Below are 22083 nucleotides of genomic sequence, written 5' to 3'. Positions count from 1 at the left end.
TAGCCACACACAGCCTCCTGAATAAGAAGCTGATTTTGCTCTGGAAACATCAGATTGCTCGTCTATGAAAAAACAAGAAAAACAAAAGCTCGGACTCACCGTTTCTCTTCTCCCTCTGATGGGTTAGGGTCCTGCTCCTTGGGCACGTGTTCCATTCACCTTAATTCCATCCAGCAGCCAATCATGAGAGACTGAGGCAAGCCCCACCCTCGGATGCACACTTGTCATTCGCCGGTCGAGAGGGGTCAGTCAGTGAAACATGACGGGGTCCCGTCCCGGGGTTTTTTTTGGGAGCTTGGGTCGGGGAGGGTGTCCAGAGGGAGTTGAGGTAAGGTTGGTGCGGCGTGGCTCGGTGTGAAAATGTAAAATATGGAGGATGTTGGAGGGCAGGCGGCGGGCCCTGGGGCCGGGGCTGGAGGTGGGTGTCTGTCTCAGGGATGCGGAGGGTGGAGTGGGAGCCAATCTGGAAGAGAACAAAGGATACAGTCAGATAAGTGTCTCTAGAGCTAAAAACCTATAGTTCAACAGCAGAAAATCAATATTTTTTTGCTATTTTTTTGGCAAATATTCACTGGTTTTGACTTTTGAAATGTGAATATTTGCTATATTTATCATTAATTCTATTATTTAATTTTGATAGCGATTTTGCGATTTACTGGGTGTCTGCGAATATAATCGGCAGATCCTTCTGAATGAAATCCACAAAAGTGAACTCAGTTGTTGCAGAGACACAGACGCTGTGCGTCCAGCATGTATGCATGACAGTAGCAGAGTGACGAGAAGACAATGTGCACATCACATTATCAAGGTGTAACCAGAGTACTCAGGCTATATGGGGACAAACCTCGGACACAATGTCCAATAAAAGCACTCCCTAACCCCTCTCCCCTCACAAACAAAGAAGTCTTCTCACTCCGCTGTCTCTCCAGACTCCCATAAAGTCAAGGTGGTGGTGAAGACAACAAAAACTCACAATTATTCATCTAGTAAAGTGCCTTATTTTATTGGATCATAATATACAAGGTATGGAATTAATCTGCAGATGCTCCGTTCACAATGATGCCAAACTTCTCTTTGGATTTCGGTTACTCAGCCACGTGGAGGGCCAAAAGGTGGCCTGCAACAGACGGTAAGGCTTATTGCTTTCAGCTGATAGCCAGAAATACTTTTGCTACATAATCTTGTCGATCAAATGCGACCCCTACCGGCTGGCTATGAGGAGTGGGCTGTCAGCAGGAATGACGGAGTAAAACAGTCAATAAAACATGTTTTTCAAAGCTGCTAATCACCGCTCATACAAGATGTCCTGGAGGACAACTGGGCTGATTGGTCCAGCCGTTTGCCTTCTATTATAATAACTTTTAGTTGCGGGCCTAACGGTCTCAGTTACGAAAAAGCAATGCTATTACTTCCAATCACTGCAAACACAAAAAGTCCTTGAGCCTATGAATCAAAAATATTCTCAAAACTCTAAAAATGTCACACCAACATGCTAGAATCACTTCCCCTTACATTTTGTTAAGAAATATATTTTAATGAATTACAGATAGGATACAAATCCTTTTTCTTTTCTTTTTTTGCTGAAAATTAAAAAAGTGTTTATTTTATTCATTTAAAAAAAAAGTTTTCGCTGGATTTTTTTTTTCTATTTTTGGAAAATTTTAGAATTATTTTTCCCTCTTTTTTAAAACTTTTTTTTTCTTTTTTTTTTGAAAATGTTCTTTTCATATTTTTTTGCAATTTGTGGGACATTTCTAGCCAAGATGATTATGGCATTTTTCCCTCATTTAATTAAGTAATGTAACCAGGTTGGAGCATACGCAGCCTGTTCCTGCAGTCTCTTTTACTGTCGTTTATTGTCTTTGGGAGCTGTGAATATTCTGCTGTAGTGCTGCAATATTATACACTTATAACTTGATTTTCAAATTTCGATGGATTTATGTTAATGACACAAAGACTGATGAATTCTCTAAAAGTGTCTCTGTGAGGAACCTGGCCAGCACCAGCGATTTTAAAACCTGACTCAACTAAATCCATCTGGTACTTCCCAAATCTGAGACTTACAACATGACACGCATGGACACACACAGCTGGCTCGGAAAAGGAAAACATGTCCCCGTGCACCCAGCAGAGGGGGGATTCCTGGGAGTCACACACCAAGGTTAAAACTGGCTACGGTGGCCTGCAGGTCAGAGGCAAAACTTTATCACCTTCAAGAGCTACAACTGGATGTTTCCTGGAAAACTTCTTGGGGAATGTCACCTCTTGCGCAGGGTTAAGTAGCTTTAAGATGAGCAGCTGAATCTGTGTGAAAGAGTGTGTGTGTTTGTGTGTGTAAATACTCAGAGGGTCCTGATCCATTAGCCCTCCCTCCTCTGTTGTCAAAGGAAGGCTTTATTCTTTCCTCCGTTAATCCCTGGTTCAATGCCTTTCTAATCCGGAACAGTGGGATACGGGGCATGAGAATGTCCTTAGACATGACTGATATTATTATTGCTTTTGCTGCTAATAGAGAGATTACAGGCTATATTCAAAACAACCCTTCTGTGAGAGTATAGAGCAGAAGATGACCGATTCACACCCGTAAACTTTCTGTATGGCGCTCATGGCAGCTTGGTAAAAAAATCGAATAAAAAGATTGAAATTATTTGATACCATCTGTCAACTTGCGTTCATTATTTGGACAAAAAAACAGTAGGATGCCATTTGATGATTTTTTTCTTTTAATAGGATCATTTGATGTCAAGATTTGCTCGGTTGGGTTGATTGTGCGTTTTGTTTTTTGTTCTATTGTCTTTTTTAATTTTTAAAAATCCTGAAGAAGAGCGGTGTTTGATATAGTCATATGCATGCACCAATTATTTCTATGCTGCATTTGTGTATTTATCAATAATTTCTGTGTGTGTGTGTGGGGGGGGGTTATAAATTATCAATATTGTAAATACAAATTCCATCTATGGTAGTCTATTAGAATAATAAAATCAACCGCCTTTTTTCTTTGAGGGACATATTTTTCAGTTGGGAAAAAAGTTAATTAAATATACTGTAATATATGTGATCACAATACTTGGTAAACTGCAAAGATTCCCACAACTAGCAATCATCCATGTGTTCATCCGTTCACAAAAACATACACAAACTCACAAACGCTTGTCAATAATACAGCGGTGCCTCCTGACAACAACCACTTCATGAGTTTTTCAAGTTTTTCTATAAAGTTTGCTCCTGTCACGCAAGTCCGTTTTGAAGTTATGTGTTGTTTATGATTTTCTTACAGGGAAAAAATGTGGCCGCCAAAGGGTGGGGAAATTTTGTGGGCCGACTGGCCGACTGAGCGACCTATGGAGCTGCTGGTCATGGCGAAAAAATTCACATAAACATTACAAGGTTAAATGTCAGGATTTGCTGTTTTTCTCTGTTCCATAAATTTATAAATTGAATACATTTGGGGTTGAAAGTGTTAGCTGAACAAAAGAAAGACATTTTTTTTGTAAATTTACATTTTATTGTTTTCCTCACGATTCCTGTTATGTGTTCTGCATTTATGCAGAACACATAACAGTGTGTCAATATTTTGCAGTTCTTTATTTTTGCAGTTTGCAATATTTTGCAGTTCTTTATTTTTTTATTTATTTTTTTAAATCTTTTTACTCTTTTTATTGCTATTAATAATTATTGACAGCCATTGCTGCTAGTTTGTTTTTATGGACTTCTTCATCATTTTATTGTGATTGCTTCCATATGTCCTTCTAGTGCACTGAATGTGAATTAATGGCACTGCTGTAAAAGATCTTAATGCTCAGTAAATCCTCTCTGGGTAAACAATCTTTTGATGATTTAAAATATTTTGTACACACAATAATGTTACCTTTTTTGAAATAAAAAATAAAATGAATAAATAGATAAAACAATCAATAATTGCAATAATTGTCGGTGGCAGCCCTCCAATAAAATAACCTTTATCCATTATTTTTATTCATAACAGTAACTGCATATTTTTCTGTGAGATTGAAAGGTAATTGAAAGGTACAATTATCCATTAGTTCCCAGCAGCTTTGACTTTAATGAGCAGACTCAACACCTTTCAGCGTCTTCAGTGTGTTGGAAAAAAAGTGTCACATTTAGTGTCATCGCAGAATGACCGAATCTACAAGTGTGAAAATGCGCTGATGTAAACTCTGACGGCAAGATTTATGAAGTGCTGCAACCTTCGAAGTGTTAAAAAGCCTTTAATGGGCCTATAATGGCAGAACGAATTTATTCATGATTCATCGAGAGGTCGAGATAAGAGACGTCGCTGCCTCTGCCAGAGGTGAGGATACCAAGGAGGTTTTATGATATGTTGTGGAAGGAGAGCTAATTACTATGCCAAATATACATAAACAGCCATGTCTCTAATGAAAAGAACATTATTAAAGAACCCCATTCATCATACAACATACAGTGAACACACACAAACAAAGCACTGTCACTGTAAGAAGGTCAGGCCGAGCGGACTGCCGCTCTGACCCCAGCAGGACTAACACTGTGGTGTGATAGTAAATAGGACAGTAATGACATAAACCCCAGAGGCCGTCCACTAATGGACTGAGCCTTATCAGAGGCCGTCTCTCTATCGCATCCACTGCTGCTACAAGTGGCTCGAGCCTCGCTGCCGTTGTTGGTGTTTGTAGCACAAACAATTAGTTGTTTATCAAACTGGTGTGGAGAGGACGGATGAGAAAGGGGGCTCATTGTTTGATAAGCGAGTGATTTAACTGTATGTGCGAAGAAATAAATGGACCTCATTTGGAGAAACGTGTTGCTTTTAGCGAGAAAAAGATCTTTTATGACCTGAAGGTTTATCTCTTTTCTAAAACAGGGTAATGGCCATGCTGTGTGGTCACAAAAGGCTCAGGTGGGCAAAAATTTCTAATTCAAAGTTGAACTAAAGGGTTTTTTTTTTGCTTTTTGTATAAAAGGGACAGTTCAGTCCAAAATTAAAAAACAACTTTTTTTTTCTTTCCTATAGTGCTGTTTATCAGTCTATATCGTTTTGGTGTGAGTTGCCGAGTGTTGGAGATATCAAATATTCAAATGCCTGCTTTCTCTCCAATATAATGGAACTAAATGGCAAAAAAAAAAAATTGAAAAACTCAGCAATGTCTCTTTTCAGAAATCATGACCTTGTTGACCAAGATAATCCACAGACCTGAGCAGTTTCATGTCGAGCTGGGCAATATATTGATATTAAATTGATATTGTCATATGAGACTAGCTATCCTTGTAACATCAAAAGTGTTGTCTTTTCCTGGTATTAAAAGCTGCATTACTGTAAAATAATGTCATTTTCTGAACTTACCAGACAGTTCTAGTTGTTCAGTTATTTGCCTTTAACCACAGAGTCATGATATCCAGATTACTGATGATTTTGTATCACAAATAAATAAATACTTCTGAAAGAACTAACAGTCAACACCACAGTACTGTCGCAATATCGTTATCGAGGTATTAGGTCAAAAATATCATTATGTTGGATTTTCTCCATATTGCCCAACCCTAGTTACATGCAGGAACTATTTTTTTTCTACTGAATTACATCTGCCAAGCGTATAACCTTGGAGAAGGAAGAGTGCATCTACTCATGGACAAGAGGCTCGTACTTGTGACAGTTCGAGATATAAATGTTAATGCCGTCATTTGCAATCTCAATCATGCTAGATGAGCTAGCAGAGGATGTATGCCACTAATGTTTACATCTCCTGCTATCACGAGCATGAGCCTCTAGAAAATGAGTAGATGCACTCTTCCCTCTGTGCGGTGATACAGTTGGCAGATGTAATTTGGCAGAAAGAAAATAGTGCCTGCATGAAACTGCTCACAAAAAACACAATGATTTCTGGACAGAGACACTGCTGTTGATTTTTTCAAATATATTTTTTGGCACTTTGAGCACCATAAGCGTCATCTAGTGTCAATATTTTGGAGAGAAGGCAGGCATCTCTACGCTGATATCTCCAACACTCAACTCACATCATAACAATGTAAATAAATGTGTATTTTTGATTTTGGGGGTAGGCTGTCCCTTTAAGGAAGCATAAATTGCAATGATACTGCAGCTACTGTGCACATTTTTCCTATTTCAAAAGAGTGTAAAATTGGTTTTGGACATATTTATGGAAGCAGCGTTTAAGCTTTAAGTCTCTGTGTGGGTGTTTCCTTTGGGTTAACTGACCTCTGAGGCCGAGCTGTCAAAGTGCGGTGCAGCACTGACTGGAGTACATCATAGCCCTCGTATAGCCTACAAATGTTGATATAAGACGTTTTTTCCCACTTTTTCCAACCAGCTCACATAGTGTTGTATCATTTCTTTAAAGCATTTAAATTTAGGAGGACCAGATGTGGTGCAAAGTTTGGATTGTGATCATAAAGTTCAAACTAGCAAACTAACTAACTAAAAAAAGGGACAGTAGCGTTTCAAATGTTTATAATCAAAAACTCTCCCTCTCTGCAGGCCATATAGCTGCCCTCACAACTACTGTGTCCTTGTATGTACTCACTCGGCCTCCAACCCACCCAGGAAGTTATGCTTATGTTAATATCCCATATAAGGTCAGGACATGAAAAGAGTTTGTCAAGAGGTCTGGGGCGGAAAAGAGTACATAGCATACTTGAGCTGAAGAAAGAAGACAGTGAGAAAGACAGCAGATAAGGAGGGAACGTGAGAAAGAAAGAAAGGGATAAAGTGAGATTGAGATACAGAATTTTATGGAGGAGGGCACGGAGGTGAAGTTGATGAAAGGTGAAGAGAAGACTTGATTTAGGTCAGTGCTGGAAGGAAGACAAAATAAACCTGCTTATCAGAGCTGGAAGACGAATAACAGGAAGAAGACAAGGCGTGTATAAAGGCAGATTTAGGGCGTTCAGCTGGGTTTCAAGCACAAATGCACATAAAGAGATATAAATGTCTGGTATTGTACGCGTTCAGTATCAGTTACGGATTCATTATATAACCATTTATGGTCCGTGAACGTCAGTAAGCAATTAAATGTGAATATGACGCATATCATGCTGTGATTGTATCAGGGAACAAATCATGTGAAACACCATGTGATTCCTTCATTTTAAAGATGCGATGAATGGCTTTAGCAGAGCGTGTTCCCCTGTGACCTTCCACAATACTTTGAAGCGACGGCAACAGAGCGCCAAACTGGATTTATGAAGCCATATTTTGATACAACGAGGAGTTTGTGGCTGGAGTATGGTTACAAAAGGACCGTAGCTGAGATACTCTCATAAACACATCGTATGTATGTGCACATAGACAGAGACTATTAGGTCATACTTGACCCTTTGAAACCTGAGCAAACTGGCTTGATTTCTTAAAAAAAAACCATGGAAATATGACAATGAGAAAATTAAGAAATGACCTAAAAATTAGCAAGAAATTCATAAAAGATCAAAAATAGGGAATGACTTAACAAAATGCTAAAATAAAGTATATTTATGTAACCTAATTTTAAATATATTATATTATATTATTATATTATTATTATTATTATATATTATAATTACTATAATTTTAGTTTTATTGATATTTTCCCCTAGTTGTTTAATAATTTTCTAGTTGTTTTCTTGTCAGCTTTAACAATTTTTTTTGCAATTTGGGGGACATTTTATACTAAGTTGCTGAATGCTTGTTTTGTAAGAAAACTAAAAGGTATTTTAGCCACGTAAAAAATAAAAAATCAATTATAGTTTATTTGTACACTATATTAAGAGCATTTTCCCTGTTCTTCCTTGGCGCCAGACATCAACTCTCCACAGATAACTAAACTCAAAGTGAAACTTTTCTATGTTCTCTTTAAAGCCAGACTCCATTAACAAAAACAAATGTTTTACCTTGAAGAACATGGGAGTTAAGTACCATAATACTAATATTCAGTATTAAAGTACTACACATTAAGTATAAAATACATTAAATTCCTGCCCTTGTCTACAGCCGTATGTTGCTACGCCTCTGTGTCGAACTCCTGCCTGCCTCTCAGTGCTGTATGTACTGTATGTGATACATTGACAACGGATAATATCTCAAACAACCCCACTTCAAAAGATCCGACCTATCCTTAAGTAAAGCACCTTAGGACTTGAAGAATTGACTTATTTAAACTTGAGCAAACACACATATGTGCATATAGACACGAAGGCTCAGAGAGTTTACTGCAAACACACTTTTTATGGACTATTATCTCTGCACATCACCCATATTCCTTTATACTCAATAATACGATAAATATTTAATTATCCCCTTCAATACTTTGCAAATTACTACTTCTAAAACTGTACAAAACACACACACACATATATATACAGTATATATATATATATATATATATATATATATATATATATATATATATATGCCCTTTTAATATTTTTTTATTGTTTTTTTTTTCATATTGTATTGGAAATTTTCCGATAATAAATGTTCATTTCTTGATTTTTGGTGCCCTTTTGTTTATTTTTATTTTCTTTCCTTATGGTATGTACCAAAACACCAAAGCAAATTCCTTGTATGTAAAAATCTATGTGGTGAAATGTGTGAAATGGTCTTCAACACTAACAGTAGGGAGCAGATTCTGCATTTCTGATGCACAAGACAACATGATAAAGGCTGCAATCAATGAGCATGAATTAAATGAGTGCAATGAAATGTTGACTTGAAAAGTTTGGCATTTTCTGTGAAAACAAATCCAAAGATGTGAGTTCACAGATTTTTTTTTTTTTTTTTACAGTAATCTCTTTGTAGATCACACACACACACACACACACACACACACACACACACACACAAATCCCACATGTCTCAGCCACATGCACCTTGATTCTCTTCCCTTCCAGTACAGCTTCCAAATTTTAATTGGGCCTGCAAAAACTGGCATTTTCCCCCAAGCTGAGTTCACCTTTAATTGCGTGCTCTGAAATACAGACTCTAAAATGCATCAAAAGAATAACTAGTGAATGCACGTTGATGCCTGGAGAAGGTATGCATTAATTAAACATGACCTGCTCCCTTTCTCCTCTGTTCCAGGCCAAAGAGATCGATGCCCCTCTGTTCTTCAGAAAGCCAGGAGAAAAAAGAGGTGGGTGAATTCGTCAGTACAAAGAAGCGGGCCAGTGTGAAATGTAGTTTGACACCGGGAAGAATCATTACGTTCAAGGATATTTGGGGTGTGTTTTGATGGAGAGAAATCAATTGAAGGTATTGTTAAAGAAACAGCACTCAAACAATATTTAAGAATTATTGTTCCAGCCAATTAAGTGAGTGGAGACATTTTGATAGCTTCTGAGCTGTGGTACGGGAATAAAGAGCATCTGTAAATGGCATAAAGCAAAAGGACCAAAGTAACTGCATTAAAACAAGCCATTTGTAAATAAAATAGCTTGTTCCAAGGATGCGACATAGTTGGCATATTTTCAGCCTTGGACGCGTGCTGCATAATTGATCCAAGGTTTGAAGGGGCTGTTTTGTTTGAAAAGCAGCGTCTACTTCCCCTTCTCAAACAGATAAAAATCCAAAATCTAGTTCTGGAGTGGAGTATTTGTGCCAAACACCGTTAGTCACCACTCAAATACACACACAAAAAGGCATCCACGTGGCCAACACACAACTCGTCAGTGTATTCAAATCATAACTTCTGTTTTTACACTGTAAGTAAAGAGTGAAGTGGGCTTGTGACCGCAAGGTTTCCGTTCAATCCCCAGAGCAGCAACATAAATCTGGCTGTGGAAACGGCAGCGACCCCTCCCTCATTCCCACCACTGAGCTCCCTTGAGCAAGGCTCTTAGATCCCAATGGCTCCAGTGGAGCTCCTCAGTGGTCAAAAGATCTGACTCTTGTATCGGGCATTTGTACTGTCAGTGTGTGAATGTTGTCGCTTTCATGTCATGTCTCAGCTTTAAAACCAGTTACTCAAGGTGTGAATGTTCAGTCTATGAGAAAAACTGGACACGTCGGCAAAACCAGACAGTTATGTAGTTGGTCAAAAGCCAAAAAACCGACAGATGAATTCACAAAGAATGGACTGTAGCTACTGCAGTCATGAAGTGTGCATCAATGTGCATCTGCTAACTGCCCCATCTTAAGAATGGATTCACAAAAAATAGTGCCATTATGACATTACAGCATGAACACGCCCGTAAAGTTTTGCATGTGATTGAAAGAAGAGAAGAAGAGAGTGAGCTACAGGTCCTGAATAACGAAGTGCAGAGGGATTCCTCAAAACTTTACTTTAAGGTCTGAATGTGACACCCATAAATGTGCTTCTTTTACCACAAACTCTCTCATGAGGCTAATAATTTCATGGGAACTGCTTGTGGCTATGACCACTATGGCTTCAACAAATAATTATTTTCAGGGATTTCCGCACATTTTCTATTTTTGGAGCTAGACTGTTCATTGGGATTGCTGTTGAAATATGTATAGTCTCTGGTTATGCATTGTGGCAAGCTCTCGGCGCGCAGAGCGTACTCTGGGCACAGATGGAGCAGCAGTATGTCAGGTGCATTTAGTGAATCTTAAACGTTCACTCCTCTGGGTCTAAAGGTTTGCATTCCACTCATCCATCGATTTGATCTGGTCAGCTCTAAATAGATAAATAGATCAATATTCTCCCTATGAGTAACGCTGAGTTTCACTGCAGATTAATCTTTCCTTTATTTTCTTGACTTGGTCTTTAAAATGTCAGAAAAGGTTGTTTGTTTTTTTAAATTAAAAAGGCAAATAAATATGTACATTTAAGTGTTTTTTTTTTTTAACCCGATTATAAAATTGGTTGGCAATTAATTTAATAGTTGACAAATAATTGAAAAATTGTGGCAGCTCTAATTCAGGGCTAATATTTGTGAATTGGACTGTTTTTTCATTCAGGCTGTTTTGCATAAAAAAGGGCAAATGTTGCGCCAAATGTATGCATAAACCAGAAAATATTTACATTTTAAAAGCTGGAATCAGAGAATTTTGGCAAACCAACTGATCAATTATCAAAATTAGTTGGCATTTAATTTAAGGGTTGACAATTAATTGATTCATCATTGCAACTTAAAAGAGGGCCGATCTTTGTGAATTGGGCTATTGTTGCATTCAGGCTTAATTTGCAAGAAAGGGGCAAATTTAGTCCCAAATGTACACATATTACATTGATTAAATACTTTTTAATAGCACAGAAGCATCAAGACTCTACAAGGTAATGCAGTTTGGAGTGCATTTCAGCTTTACTGGTGCTTTGAGACTTACTATTTGTCTTATTTGTGCAGGTTTAGCTGCCGCTAAAACCACGCAGTTCTTTTGTGAATTCAACCTTGAGACTAATATTTATTTGCCAATAGCTTCAGTGCAGCGACAGAACTAGAAAAACAGTCCACAGATGAGCATCTGACTTTTCCTCTTTTCCCCTCGCAGCGTGTCTCCTTTCAAGTTTCAGTCCCTTTGTATGTCACAGTTGCACACCAATTTTTGGGAAAAAAAGATGAAGTCTAGTAATTTGGCAGAGAACCTGCATTTTGATTCAGGGCTCTTTTGACCAATTATTTAAATAATCAACTCTGAGGGGGGCAGCCCAGTCCACGAGACACCTGTTAGGGCCACTACTTGGTTTTTGCAGCTGCTGCCGTGTTCCAGCGTGCGGCAGATCACACGTCGGCTCAGAAGTGCCAATTTACAGTGAAGCAAACTTTTATGTTCATGTATTAAAAAAAGGATCTTTGCGTGTCTTTGCCAGTGAATGCAGGCGGATAAGTGGTAGTAGAAGACGGTTCCTGCCTTTAAAGCTCCTGTGAGGAGGACCCTTGTTAAAATTCACACCATGACTGCAGACGCGGGGTCAGCGCTCCCGACTCCCAGGGGTGGCCGGAGCAATTAGTGGTTAAGTAATGAAACAGGGCCGGGCCCAGTTGTTGATGTGGTGCATGCAGTCTGATGGTGGAAGAAATGGAGTTGGAGAGGAGGAGGAGGTGGGTGTTAGTACCCCGAGGTCGCGAGTAGTCAAAGGCAAAGAGATCATGTTTCATGGTACGTCTGTGCTCGCTCCCTCACCGGGCTAATTACTGTCAGGGGATTATTAATAGGTGCTAATAGGTCAGAACAAAGTGACTAAATGCCGACTTAAAAACCACTTTTTTAATGTGACCTTGTGGCTTTAAGAACACAGACGTCTGCATACACAAAAATGTTAATGTTCAACTTTAATGCATACACGTGAGTAATGATTTGGGGTTTGTCAGGTTCAGGACAAGAACTCATCCAACCGTCTATTTGTTTATTATAGAGGGAGCAGTAACACTTGACTCAGCAGCCACTTGGCGCAGGAAACCGCTCAAGAAAATCGCAAAACATGAATCTCTGCTTTCGAACGGTTTGAACTTTGACCTACTTCGACACAGAGCTCTCAGGCAGCGTTCCTTTCGTCTCATGTGTCCCAAATTTAGATGTCGAACAAGCAAACAATGGTTCCTTTAAATTTTGACACGTTCTTTAGCTTGGTATGTAAGCCCTGTGTATGTATAAGCCTTTATATAGTACACACTCTAATCCCTCAGTGTTGCCCTGCTGAAAATGGGAACACAGTGTCCTACCCTGACTCCGCTGGTAACACTATGTTTCTTACCCTGTTTGCATGTACAGCATGTGGGTTTGGGTGTGCATATAGATACGTCTGCACCAGCCAAGGACACATGGGACATACTGGGGCAGACGGGGCCATGTGCCATTATGTTATTTTCAGTGTTGCCTTTTTCCTGGATTCTGCCTTATCTGTTCCTTTTTTTTTTTAACCAATTTTCTTTCCTCATCTCCTTTCGCCTTCTTTCAATCCTGTTTTTGCTTTTTTTCTGCAGAGTGTACGTCACCACTTCTCTGGCTGTCTTCGCCTCGCTCTTTGGCTTTTTTAAACCGTAATGTTGTCCGTGTGTCACTTTCGAAACTAATGATGATATAACTACAATGATAAGGCTTGGGAAACAAAAACTCCTGGGAAAGTAGAGCCTCTGAGACATTTTTGGCACTTTTGCTCTCCGATTAACATAGTACCGAGATTGCTGGTGCTACAGCAACACTGGAAATACAGAAAAAAGGCAAAAATGTGAACAATCACAGTGGCAGGGGGGAAGGACAAATAATCTACTATTATCTAAATAACCTACCTAATCTGTATATATGTTAATACAATCTAGGCTATATATGAATAAGATGTTTTCTTGCCACAAAAAAATTGCATAAACCCAAATAGACTTGTATTTCAAGGCGTATCTTTAGGGACTTATAATATTTAAAAAACATTTCATTTAAATGTTGTTAATAAAGGAGTGTATGGTTAAGTGCATTAGATTTATTGTTTTTTTTGTTGTTTTTTATAACATGGCATCAAATTTGGTTATGGGGACTCGTTAAATTCACTAGTATTGGAAGTGATGACTTAATTTCTCTCAAAATGTAGAGACAGTGCAACACGCCATACTTAAAAACCATGCCAGTAGCCAACACCTGTGGCATGTTAGAAAATATCAGATTTCAGCTAGTCAAAGTTAATTCAAAATTATTTTGGCACTTCATGTCTACCAGAGCTGAAATGTTATATTAACAAATTCAATATTGTCTGTCTGGCTGACTGTTCCTTCTCATTACCTTGCTCACCTTAGAGATATTATCCCATTTAAACACCTTAATATGTAGATCTATTTGACCAAATCATCACGTAAGAGCATTACCTATATAACCTAACATAGACCAAAAGCAGGCTTTAAATAGCTTGCTTAGCTTCAACCTCATAAGCTTGTCTTAGAAAATTAGCCATTGTAACTAATATATTAATAATCAAGGCACAAACCCTTTGCTTAATGAAAGTAACATGCCAAAAGTGAAAACCACATTTGTCTTCCTAAAGGCTCATAATTTTGGTTTGGCAGCTTAGTTCTGTTGGTTATTTGGACGCAAGTTACAAAAAGGCACCTTCACAAGATAAAACATCAATGGAGAGCAATGAGTGATTTCTCCTCTGGTGTGGGTGGGACTTATTTGTCCTCTGTCTATGACTGTTGGGGCTTTTACATATCTGTGCTCAAGGGCTCATTGTCTAATAATCCATCCATGATTGCAACAAAGCCCCAGAGATGACGATGTTTAAACAGCAAAGCCAGTATAGATAAGTCTGCAGAAAGTTGCATGCAAAGTTGAGATATACAAACAGGCTGAGTGAAGCTCTTCTTAAGCATTTGTTTACCAAGAAGAGACGTTCACACCCAGTAGTTCCCCACAGTTTCCCTCCACAAAGCAGAAGCAAAGTTAGAGGTCGGCTGCCTTGCTCAGTGGCACCTTAACTGTCATCACCAGTAGTTGCAGAAGGCCGGTGGCACGGCGAGGCAGAGCTGGCTGGCGCCTGGCACTAAGACATAAATTTACACCAGACATCTGTATGCTTGCAGGGCAAACTCCCTAACGATGCAGCCAGCCTCTCCTTCCTCCCTCACAGCATTACAAAGTGGCTCATTCTAACTGTTCTATTGTCCCATTACATCAGACGACATGAAAATGTTAACGAGTAACATCATGGCAGGCTTATATACATACAACAGATGTTTTGTGCGTGCCATTTGTGCCTTTTTTTCCTCTATTTTATCTCTTTTGTGCATCCTTTAAGGTTGCATTTAGGTTGAAACTAGAGATTATATTCAGTCAGTAATTAAATTACTTGTTAAGCCTTTAAAATGTCAGAAACTAGTGAAAAATGTTTCCAGAGCTCAAGGTGACATCTTGGGATTGCTTTTTTTTGTTCATTTAATCATTCAAAAACAAAATATAATTAGTTTATGATGACATAAAGAAAAGGAAAACAGAATGTTTTCACATTTTAGAAGCTGGAACCGGAAAATATTAAGTGTTCTTTACGACTCGATTCCAAAAATGTAGGAAAAAAATGTAGGACGCGGTGTAAAAAGTAAAAAAAACACAATACACTGGGGAAAATATGTATTCATACATTGTTTTTTTGGTCATTAAAAATATTTCCAATGCAGCTAAGCTATAAGTTTGCCAACATTAGCTACCTATAGTAATTTTGGCAGCAAAATAATGTAATTTTAGCTAGCACTTGTTGCTAATATTAGCATAGCTAGCTAACTTATGTAATTTCAGCTAATGTTATCATTAGTTTGCTAACAACATTAGCATAGCTTGCTACTTGCTGCTTAACTTTAAGCCACCCAACTTTTTCAGTTAGTTACATCACAGTGTGAGATATAGGGTATAATGTAAAAGTGTAACATTTAAATCCATCAAAATGAATAACATAAAGGTAAACAATACGACCTAATATTTAAATTTAACTTAACTTATAATGTTTGGTAAAATAACTTTAGGCAGTAGCCTTAATAACTTGTACTAACCTTATGAGTTTGCTAAAGTTATGCTATTATTGTTAGCAAACCAAGGTAATTTTCAGCTAACACTGAAGTTAGTTTACTAACATTAGCATAGCTAGCTAACTAATGTCATTTCAGTTTGCCAAAGATGTTAGCATAGCGAGCTAACATTGATAAAGTTATAGTCATCTAAAAATATTATGTTTTAGGCATAATAATGAGCAAGCTAACAGTAGCAAACTAGTAAGTTTAGTACTAATAATTACGTTATTTGTTGCATAATGCTACATTACCTAACTCTCTAAGTTACAGTTATATCAAAATATAATGTTTAAAGTTTCATTAAACAAGGAATTGTTTTAATGCATAAAATGATATGCAGTAAAGTGGGACTACACAGTAAAAAAGTACTGAACATGCTAACTGAAAATTATTTAATTCTTGGAGGGGCCTTTGTTTGCACACTTCCTGTATGAAAAAAACAATGTCTCACAGTGGTTTGATGAGATTTTGGCCCGTTCTCACAGTCTTTAAATCTTAAAGATTTTAGGGGTGCCACTTATGAATGTTGAAAAAGATATTTCAAAACTCCAGCAATTAGTGGTCTCAGTTCCCAAATGCTTACCCAGTGTTTCAGTTAAAATAAAATGTGATGTATCACAGTGGTAAACATGCCCTGTTGCAAGTTTTTCAGGCATCAAATTTAGAATAAGTGTATATTCACAAAAAGCAACAAAGTTTATAAGTTTGAACAGTAGATGTTTTTGGCTTTGTACTGCATTCAACTGAACATGTCAAAAAGGATTTGCAGATCTTTGCATTTGGTTTTTATTTACGTTTTACAAAGCGTCCCAACACTACATACGACCGAAACCGTTAATCAGCTGCTGAAAAAAGTTGCTTAACTTGCTGTCAATTCTCCTAGGATTTGTTTTTAAAGGCTTACATACAGACGGATAAACTGGGCTCAAGGCGGCGGGCAAAAATATACACGTGGATGCTCTGTGACCAGTTTGTGCAACTGTAAAGACTAAACATAAAAAAGTACATTTTGTCATCAGGGGCTAAATGAGGCAACATACATGGAAAAAAGATAAACACCTCGCGTGTCTGCTTATGTGCAATGTGAGCCAAGGCCAAAGATTAAGGTACATCTATAGATAATGTTAACATATTAACTTTTAATGCACTGGCCACTGAGCTTAAAGAGAAAAAAAAGAGAAAAACAATCTGCTCTCTCTCTCTCTCTGACGTTCACTTTCTCCTCTCTCGCTCTGCTTCTCTCATCCCTCCTCTTCCCACCCTCCTCTGGCAAGGACAGGCGAAGGTGCTGCCAAGAATGTGACTGCGTTTGGAAAACAAATCCAGCTCACTTGTGTTTTTTTCTTCTCTTTTCCTCCACTTGCAGTTTTGCTTTTTTAAGGTGGATCCATGAATGATGCAGGGCCCAACATCTCCAAACGCTGATTTTTTTCTAATTAGACAGTTGAAACTTTCCGTAAATCATTGCCCAGTGTGTATTTACCTCAGCTAACCCCTGTTCTCTTTCCCGAACACACACTCAGACTGGTTTCCTTGATTTGTGTTTCCTGATCAGCCCACCTTAAAAAAACTGCACTCTATGTGAAACCGCTGGACGCTGTACATCTGTGTGCTTTTCCCGATTGTTTTCCCGGAGATGTCCACTTCCACACACTTGTTCGTTTCCTCACAGCTTAAGGAAGTGTCTCATTCTATCGGGACAACGGGGATAAAGAGAGCTGATCGCTATAGAGGACAAAAAGTTACAGGGCATTTAAGGGTCTCTGAGGAGGGGCTTTGACGTGTATACAGCTGCTGTCTCTTAATCTGTCATTACATTACATCAGCTGGAATACTTGCAATTGAAAAAAAAGGCTGCATGCTAAAATGTGCAGGATTGAAGTCAGAAAGTTTTGATTTAAGCTGAAAATGTACCTCGTTTTGAGGTTGGTTTCTCAAGCGTACACAAGCACGCAAACACATTTCCAACATTTTTTACAGAAAGTTTGTTGAGTTTGTTAGATTAGTGACCTTCTCAAAAGATGATGTACCAAGTTCACCTCTCTTTTATAAACTGCAGTTGTTGACTATTTTTGACATTCATTTTCATTTGTTTACATTTGTTTTTAAAGTGAGTTGCAAGGCTCCAGATTTACCTCAAAGATTTAGATACTATTTTGTTAAAAACTCTCAATTCCATAATTATAGTACTAGACAGGCTCAGAATCTTCATATCCCTTTACATAACTCTTCCCATGGTCAGTTTTCTATCAAATATCGTGGAGAAATAAAAATAAAAATGTTCATTTACTGAACTCTTCTGTATAATTGTCTGTGTACAAAAAGAGACTTCGAAAAGCTCTGCTGTCAAAAACATCTTATTGGATCAAGAATGATCCTTCTATGAACTGATGTTCACACGTTCAAAATGATTGTTTGCACTTTCATTTCTTTAACCCTATACTTGTACTGTGAGATTCTGGATTTTTAGCAACTAAACTATGTTCTGATTGCTTTCATGTTACTATTCTAATGTTTTATGGGTGTGGCGTTCATATAAATCAGCCAGTAATGGTTTCTACCAAACCCCCACATGCACCTCTATATGGTTTGTCCCTATTGTGCTTTGTATTATGTGAAACAAATAAACAAAAAAACTAAACCAACAAATGCAAAGTTATGTTGTATCATGGGTACAAATGTTTTGAGGCAGCAGTCATGCCATATTTAATTTTGAGAAATGTGTGAGTGTGTGTGTGTGAGTGTGTCTGTGTGTGTGTCTGCATGTGCAGGTGGTATAATTAGATGGGCTTGCAGAGCAGGGAATTCCATTTTCAGTGTGTGTTTTACTTTATTAATGTGTTAGTTAGTGTTTAGTTGCGTGTGTATCCAATGTTAGGCAGATTGAGCTGGCAACGACAACACAGCAGTCCAGAGGAGAGCTGGTGTGTGTGTGTGTGGTGTGTCTGGGCCCTGAGCCTAACCTGCAGCAAATACACACACACACACACACACACACACACACACACACACACACACACACACACACACACACACACACAAGCACACACACAGAGGCTGTGACTGCATGGGTAACTTTGGTCCAACTGTGCCAGCAATCTGGGCAATCACTCTGCAGCGCCCTCCCTCCTGCTTCCCTCCCCTCGTGTCTCCGCTGCACACATGCACACACACACAGGTGCTGTTGCCATGCCAACAGCCCGGGGAGGGTCTCCTTTTCCCACATTAGGGATGGAGCAACAGGGAAAGCCCTGGAAAAGGCCACAGCAAGGACAGGTTCATCAAAAATACATCAAAAACAATATCAACTTCCTATTATAGCTGGGAATATTTAGATATTAGACACTGTGAGGGGAGACTAGATATGGTCTTAGATTTTGGTTATTGATAGTGTATGTGTTGTGTTTTCCTGGTTTTAAAAGGTGGCATTATTTACAGTAAAGTGATGTAATTTGAGCTGATTGGCTGCGGAGGTCACTGCTCCAGGTAACATTACGTTGACAGCTTTGTTTCAGGCTTCTCATTGGCCTAAATCTTCTTCTTCTTTGCGTAGTTTTAAGGTTACGATTATACTGCCGCGTGCTAGCTTGGCATGCTCTTGACACTGCTTTAACTGTGTTTCTGCGTTTTCATTTGGACAGAGATTTTGTTTTCTTTATAACAGCGCTTGTATGGACGAGAATCATTTTGAGAAAAAAAGCAGAGGTAAACCAAATCAAAACTCCCCGTGTCCATGTGGACTACGCCCTACACCTTCTCTGCTTTGTCTCTTAAGTGTCCTCTATGTTTTATATTTCACACTGCACTATAAACAAGAACAAAACCTTTCTGTATTATTGCAAAGTAGCCTGAAAACAACTGTCCCAAAAGCTTGCATTTTTATGTCAGGTTCTGCTAGTCTGTGTTCTGAATGAAGTTATTAATTCACAAAATCTGAATTGAAAATTGTTTTAAAGGTCCATCTCCACAGCATCATGGGAAGCAGCTAACACTGAGTGCATGTTGAGCTCACATCCCAAATGGCTATATTTTCCTTTCTGCCAACACTTCACATGTGAAAACTGAACATATACATCTATTGACGGTCCATTCTACTGTAAAAGTACACATACGCATGCACTGATTTTAAATGAGTTAGCTTCACATAAATGCACTCAAAGATTGTCTTCTCCCAAATTGGTTTTGAAACAACAGCAATTGTTTACATGTGTGTGCACGTGCACATCTAGCTTTGGCCTGGCAGTAAATATGTGTGTGTGTGTGTGTGTGTGTGTGTGTGTGTGTGTGTGTGTGTTGCACGCTCAGTTTCTTGGAGTTTACAAACAGGGCTGGGATCCAGGCACCAGCCTCTGCTCAAATAAACTAAACCAGATTTGCGTCAGGCGTATAAACAACGGCACAAATAAAATGATATGAATAAATATGTGCAAATTTATAAAGCAAAATAGCAAAGCCTCAACAAATTGGGACAGGTTTATGTTTGAGGCAGAGAGGAGCATTAAGATGCAGCCCACAGCTCGTGTGGTTTCTTTACTGAAGCAGGTCTGTGTGTGTTTGTCTCGGGGAATATATTAGCTGCTGATTGTAACACTTAGGACAAGAAAAACTCTGGACACGGCCGAGGGATGTGGCTTCAACTCTGGCTTTACGTAAAAGTCCACAGACAGCCCACATCCAGGTGGGCCCAGGAGGTTCAGCAGCCTGATTATGAGGCCACTAAGCATGTACAGATTCTTGTGTAAGGGCACAAATATAACCACTGGCGAGAGAAAAACCTTTGCACTTTAAGTTGACCTTTCTACCTCATGTTGTTTAACTTGTGCTCAGTATGGGGCAACATCTCCAGCTGTTTGGCCTACATACAGCAGGTCCAGGCTCTGCAAGATACCATATGTGTCCAAGCAGCAGAACTTGGGCGAGCGCCTGTCACACACACGTATAATGCTAACTGGCCTCCCGCCGCCACGTATAAGGTGACACCTGGTGACAACGCCGAGGCCGCTCTGACCATATTGAGAGCACCAGCGAGAAGCTCGCTCCGCGGAGGAGTGAACTGTGTGTCAGTTAATCAGGTCATGTGTGTCCCAGTTTAAAAGGACAGATGTACGGATGTATAGGCGAGGGAGTACACTTTAGACTTTTTATCCCGTCCAGTCGGCCTGGTTTGACCCGAGGCACTGGAGGCATCTTTGGTGTCGTTTAGACGTTGTTTTGTTCCCCCCACATTGCAGACAGTTCAAGTTCTTAATTCATCATGTGCTCAAAAAGTACAGAGAAACAGTCTGTGGCACTGAAAATCTTAAGTGTCACGCTCGCTGCAACAATGCTCATTAAATATGTATGAAAAAGAAAAAGAAGATCACGCAAGTAAAAACTAAATGAGTACCAAACATAAAGTAGTGCATCTTCAAATAAATATAAATAAAATATAACATAAATAAAATATAAAAGTGATAGCGTAATGGGAAATTTCCAGACGAAGACCCTTGTATCATATTTTAAATAGTGTAGGTAGCCTAAACTTGTTTACATGAAGAGTCAGCATCTTCTTTCATGTTTTTCTCTGCTTTATTTGTCATTATTTAACTTAACTGCTTTACGTTTCATTTTTTCATACTGCAATAAAACACAAGTAAGAGCTTCCTGTATTACTGCAAAGCAGCTTGCATTTTCTATATCAAGCTTTGCATGTTTGTCTTCTGGATTATTAAAATGAAATTTCCCAAAACTAAGAGTAAAAAACATCATAAGCATCATAATAAGCAGCTAATACTGAGTGCATTTTACAGCTCACAGCACAAACGCCTGTGTTTTCCTTACAGTCAAGAAGGTGCATTTAGCAAGAAGAAAAATAAACAAAAAACATTAAAGGGTAAGTCTAACCCTTTTTACGCAGACTCTTCACGAGATTCCCATGGAGCACTGGGATAACTGTTCCTTTAAGGGTACTTTCGCCATACTGGACTTGAGTGTAGGTGAAAACGTTTTAAAGACACGTGCACAAAGCTGCAGGCACACGCACGCACGCACGCACACACACACACACACACACACACACTCTATACCCCATGTCACCTCTCTCCACCCCCTCAAGTCTTTCCATTCATCTCCACATCTCAGCCATCTCTGTAATGAGCAATAAAACACACACTGTAAAGAGACCACAGACACACATACACACTCACTCACTCACAAAGGACCAATACGGTCATTTCTTACATGTCCCCCCACCGATCCCTCCCACCCCATGGTGTAATGAAGCCTACAATGCTTGGTGAGGCCCCCAGGCGCTGCAGAGCCCAAACTACACCCCCCTCACACTATAATCTCAATCTTCTCCTGGACTGGATGCAGCAGAATCCGTGAAAGACGAGAAGGTGGTAAAGAAAGAGCGGGGACGAAAAGGTGGAGCCAAAAGGCCGGAAGGTGATTTTCTTGGCACAGAGTCTGGTTGGGGTACCAAGGGCCATGGGCCCCCGGTTCCCACTGGCTCCCACCCGAGCGCCTGTGTGGTCCTGGATGTGATTAGCGCTGGGACCTCGTCATACACAACGGACACACACAAGGTATAGCTGCCCGCATGTGAGCGCTAACAGAGGCTAGCATTTAAAGTTAAATTTCACACACACACACACACACACACACACG

The 22083-nt window shown here is 39.1% G+C and overlaps 1 protein-coding gene across 2 annotated transcripts in view; it reads right to left on the bottom strand.

Annotated features, from left to right (window-relative positions):
* The window catches only part of thrab (thyroid hormone receptor alpha b), a 198316-nt gene that overhangs the window by 57888 nt on the left and 118345 nt on the right, over positions 1–22083 (bottom strand). For both annotated transcript variants that reach the window (XM_042507811.2, XM_042507813.2), the window contains exon 4: positions 100–463. In XM_042507811.2, the coding sequence (XP_042363745.1) occupies positions 100–155 (56 nt within the window). In that variant the 5' untranslated portion in view covers positions 156–463. The remainder of the gene's footprint in view (positions 1–99; positions 464–22083) is intronic.

This window comes from Plectropomus leopardus, chromosome 19 (assembly GCF_026936395.1).
Source record: "Plectropomus leopardus strain MGB_pleo_1.0 chromosome 19, ASM2693639v1, whole genome shotgun sequence".
Classification (NCBI taxonomy): domain Eukaryota; kingdom Metazoa; phylum Chordata; class Actinopteri; order Perciformes; family Serranidae; genus Plectropomus; species Plectropomus leopardus.
This window is presented reverse-complemented; position numbering and strand designations above follow the sequence as displayed.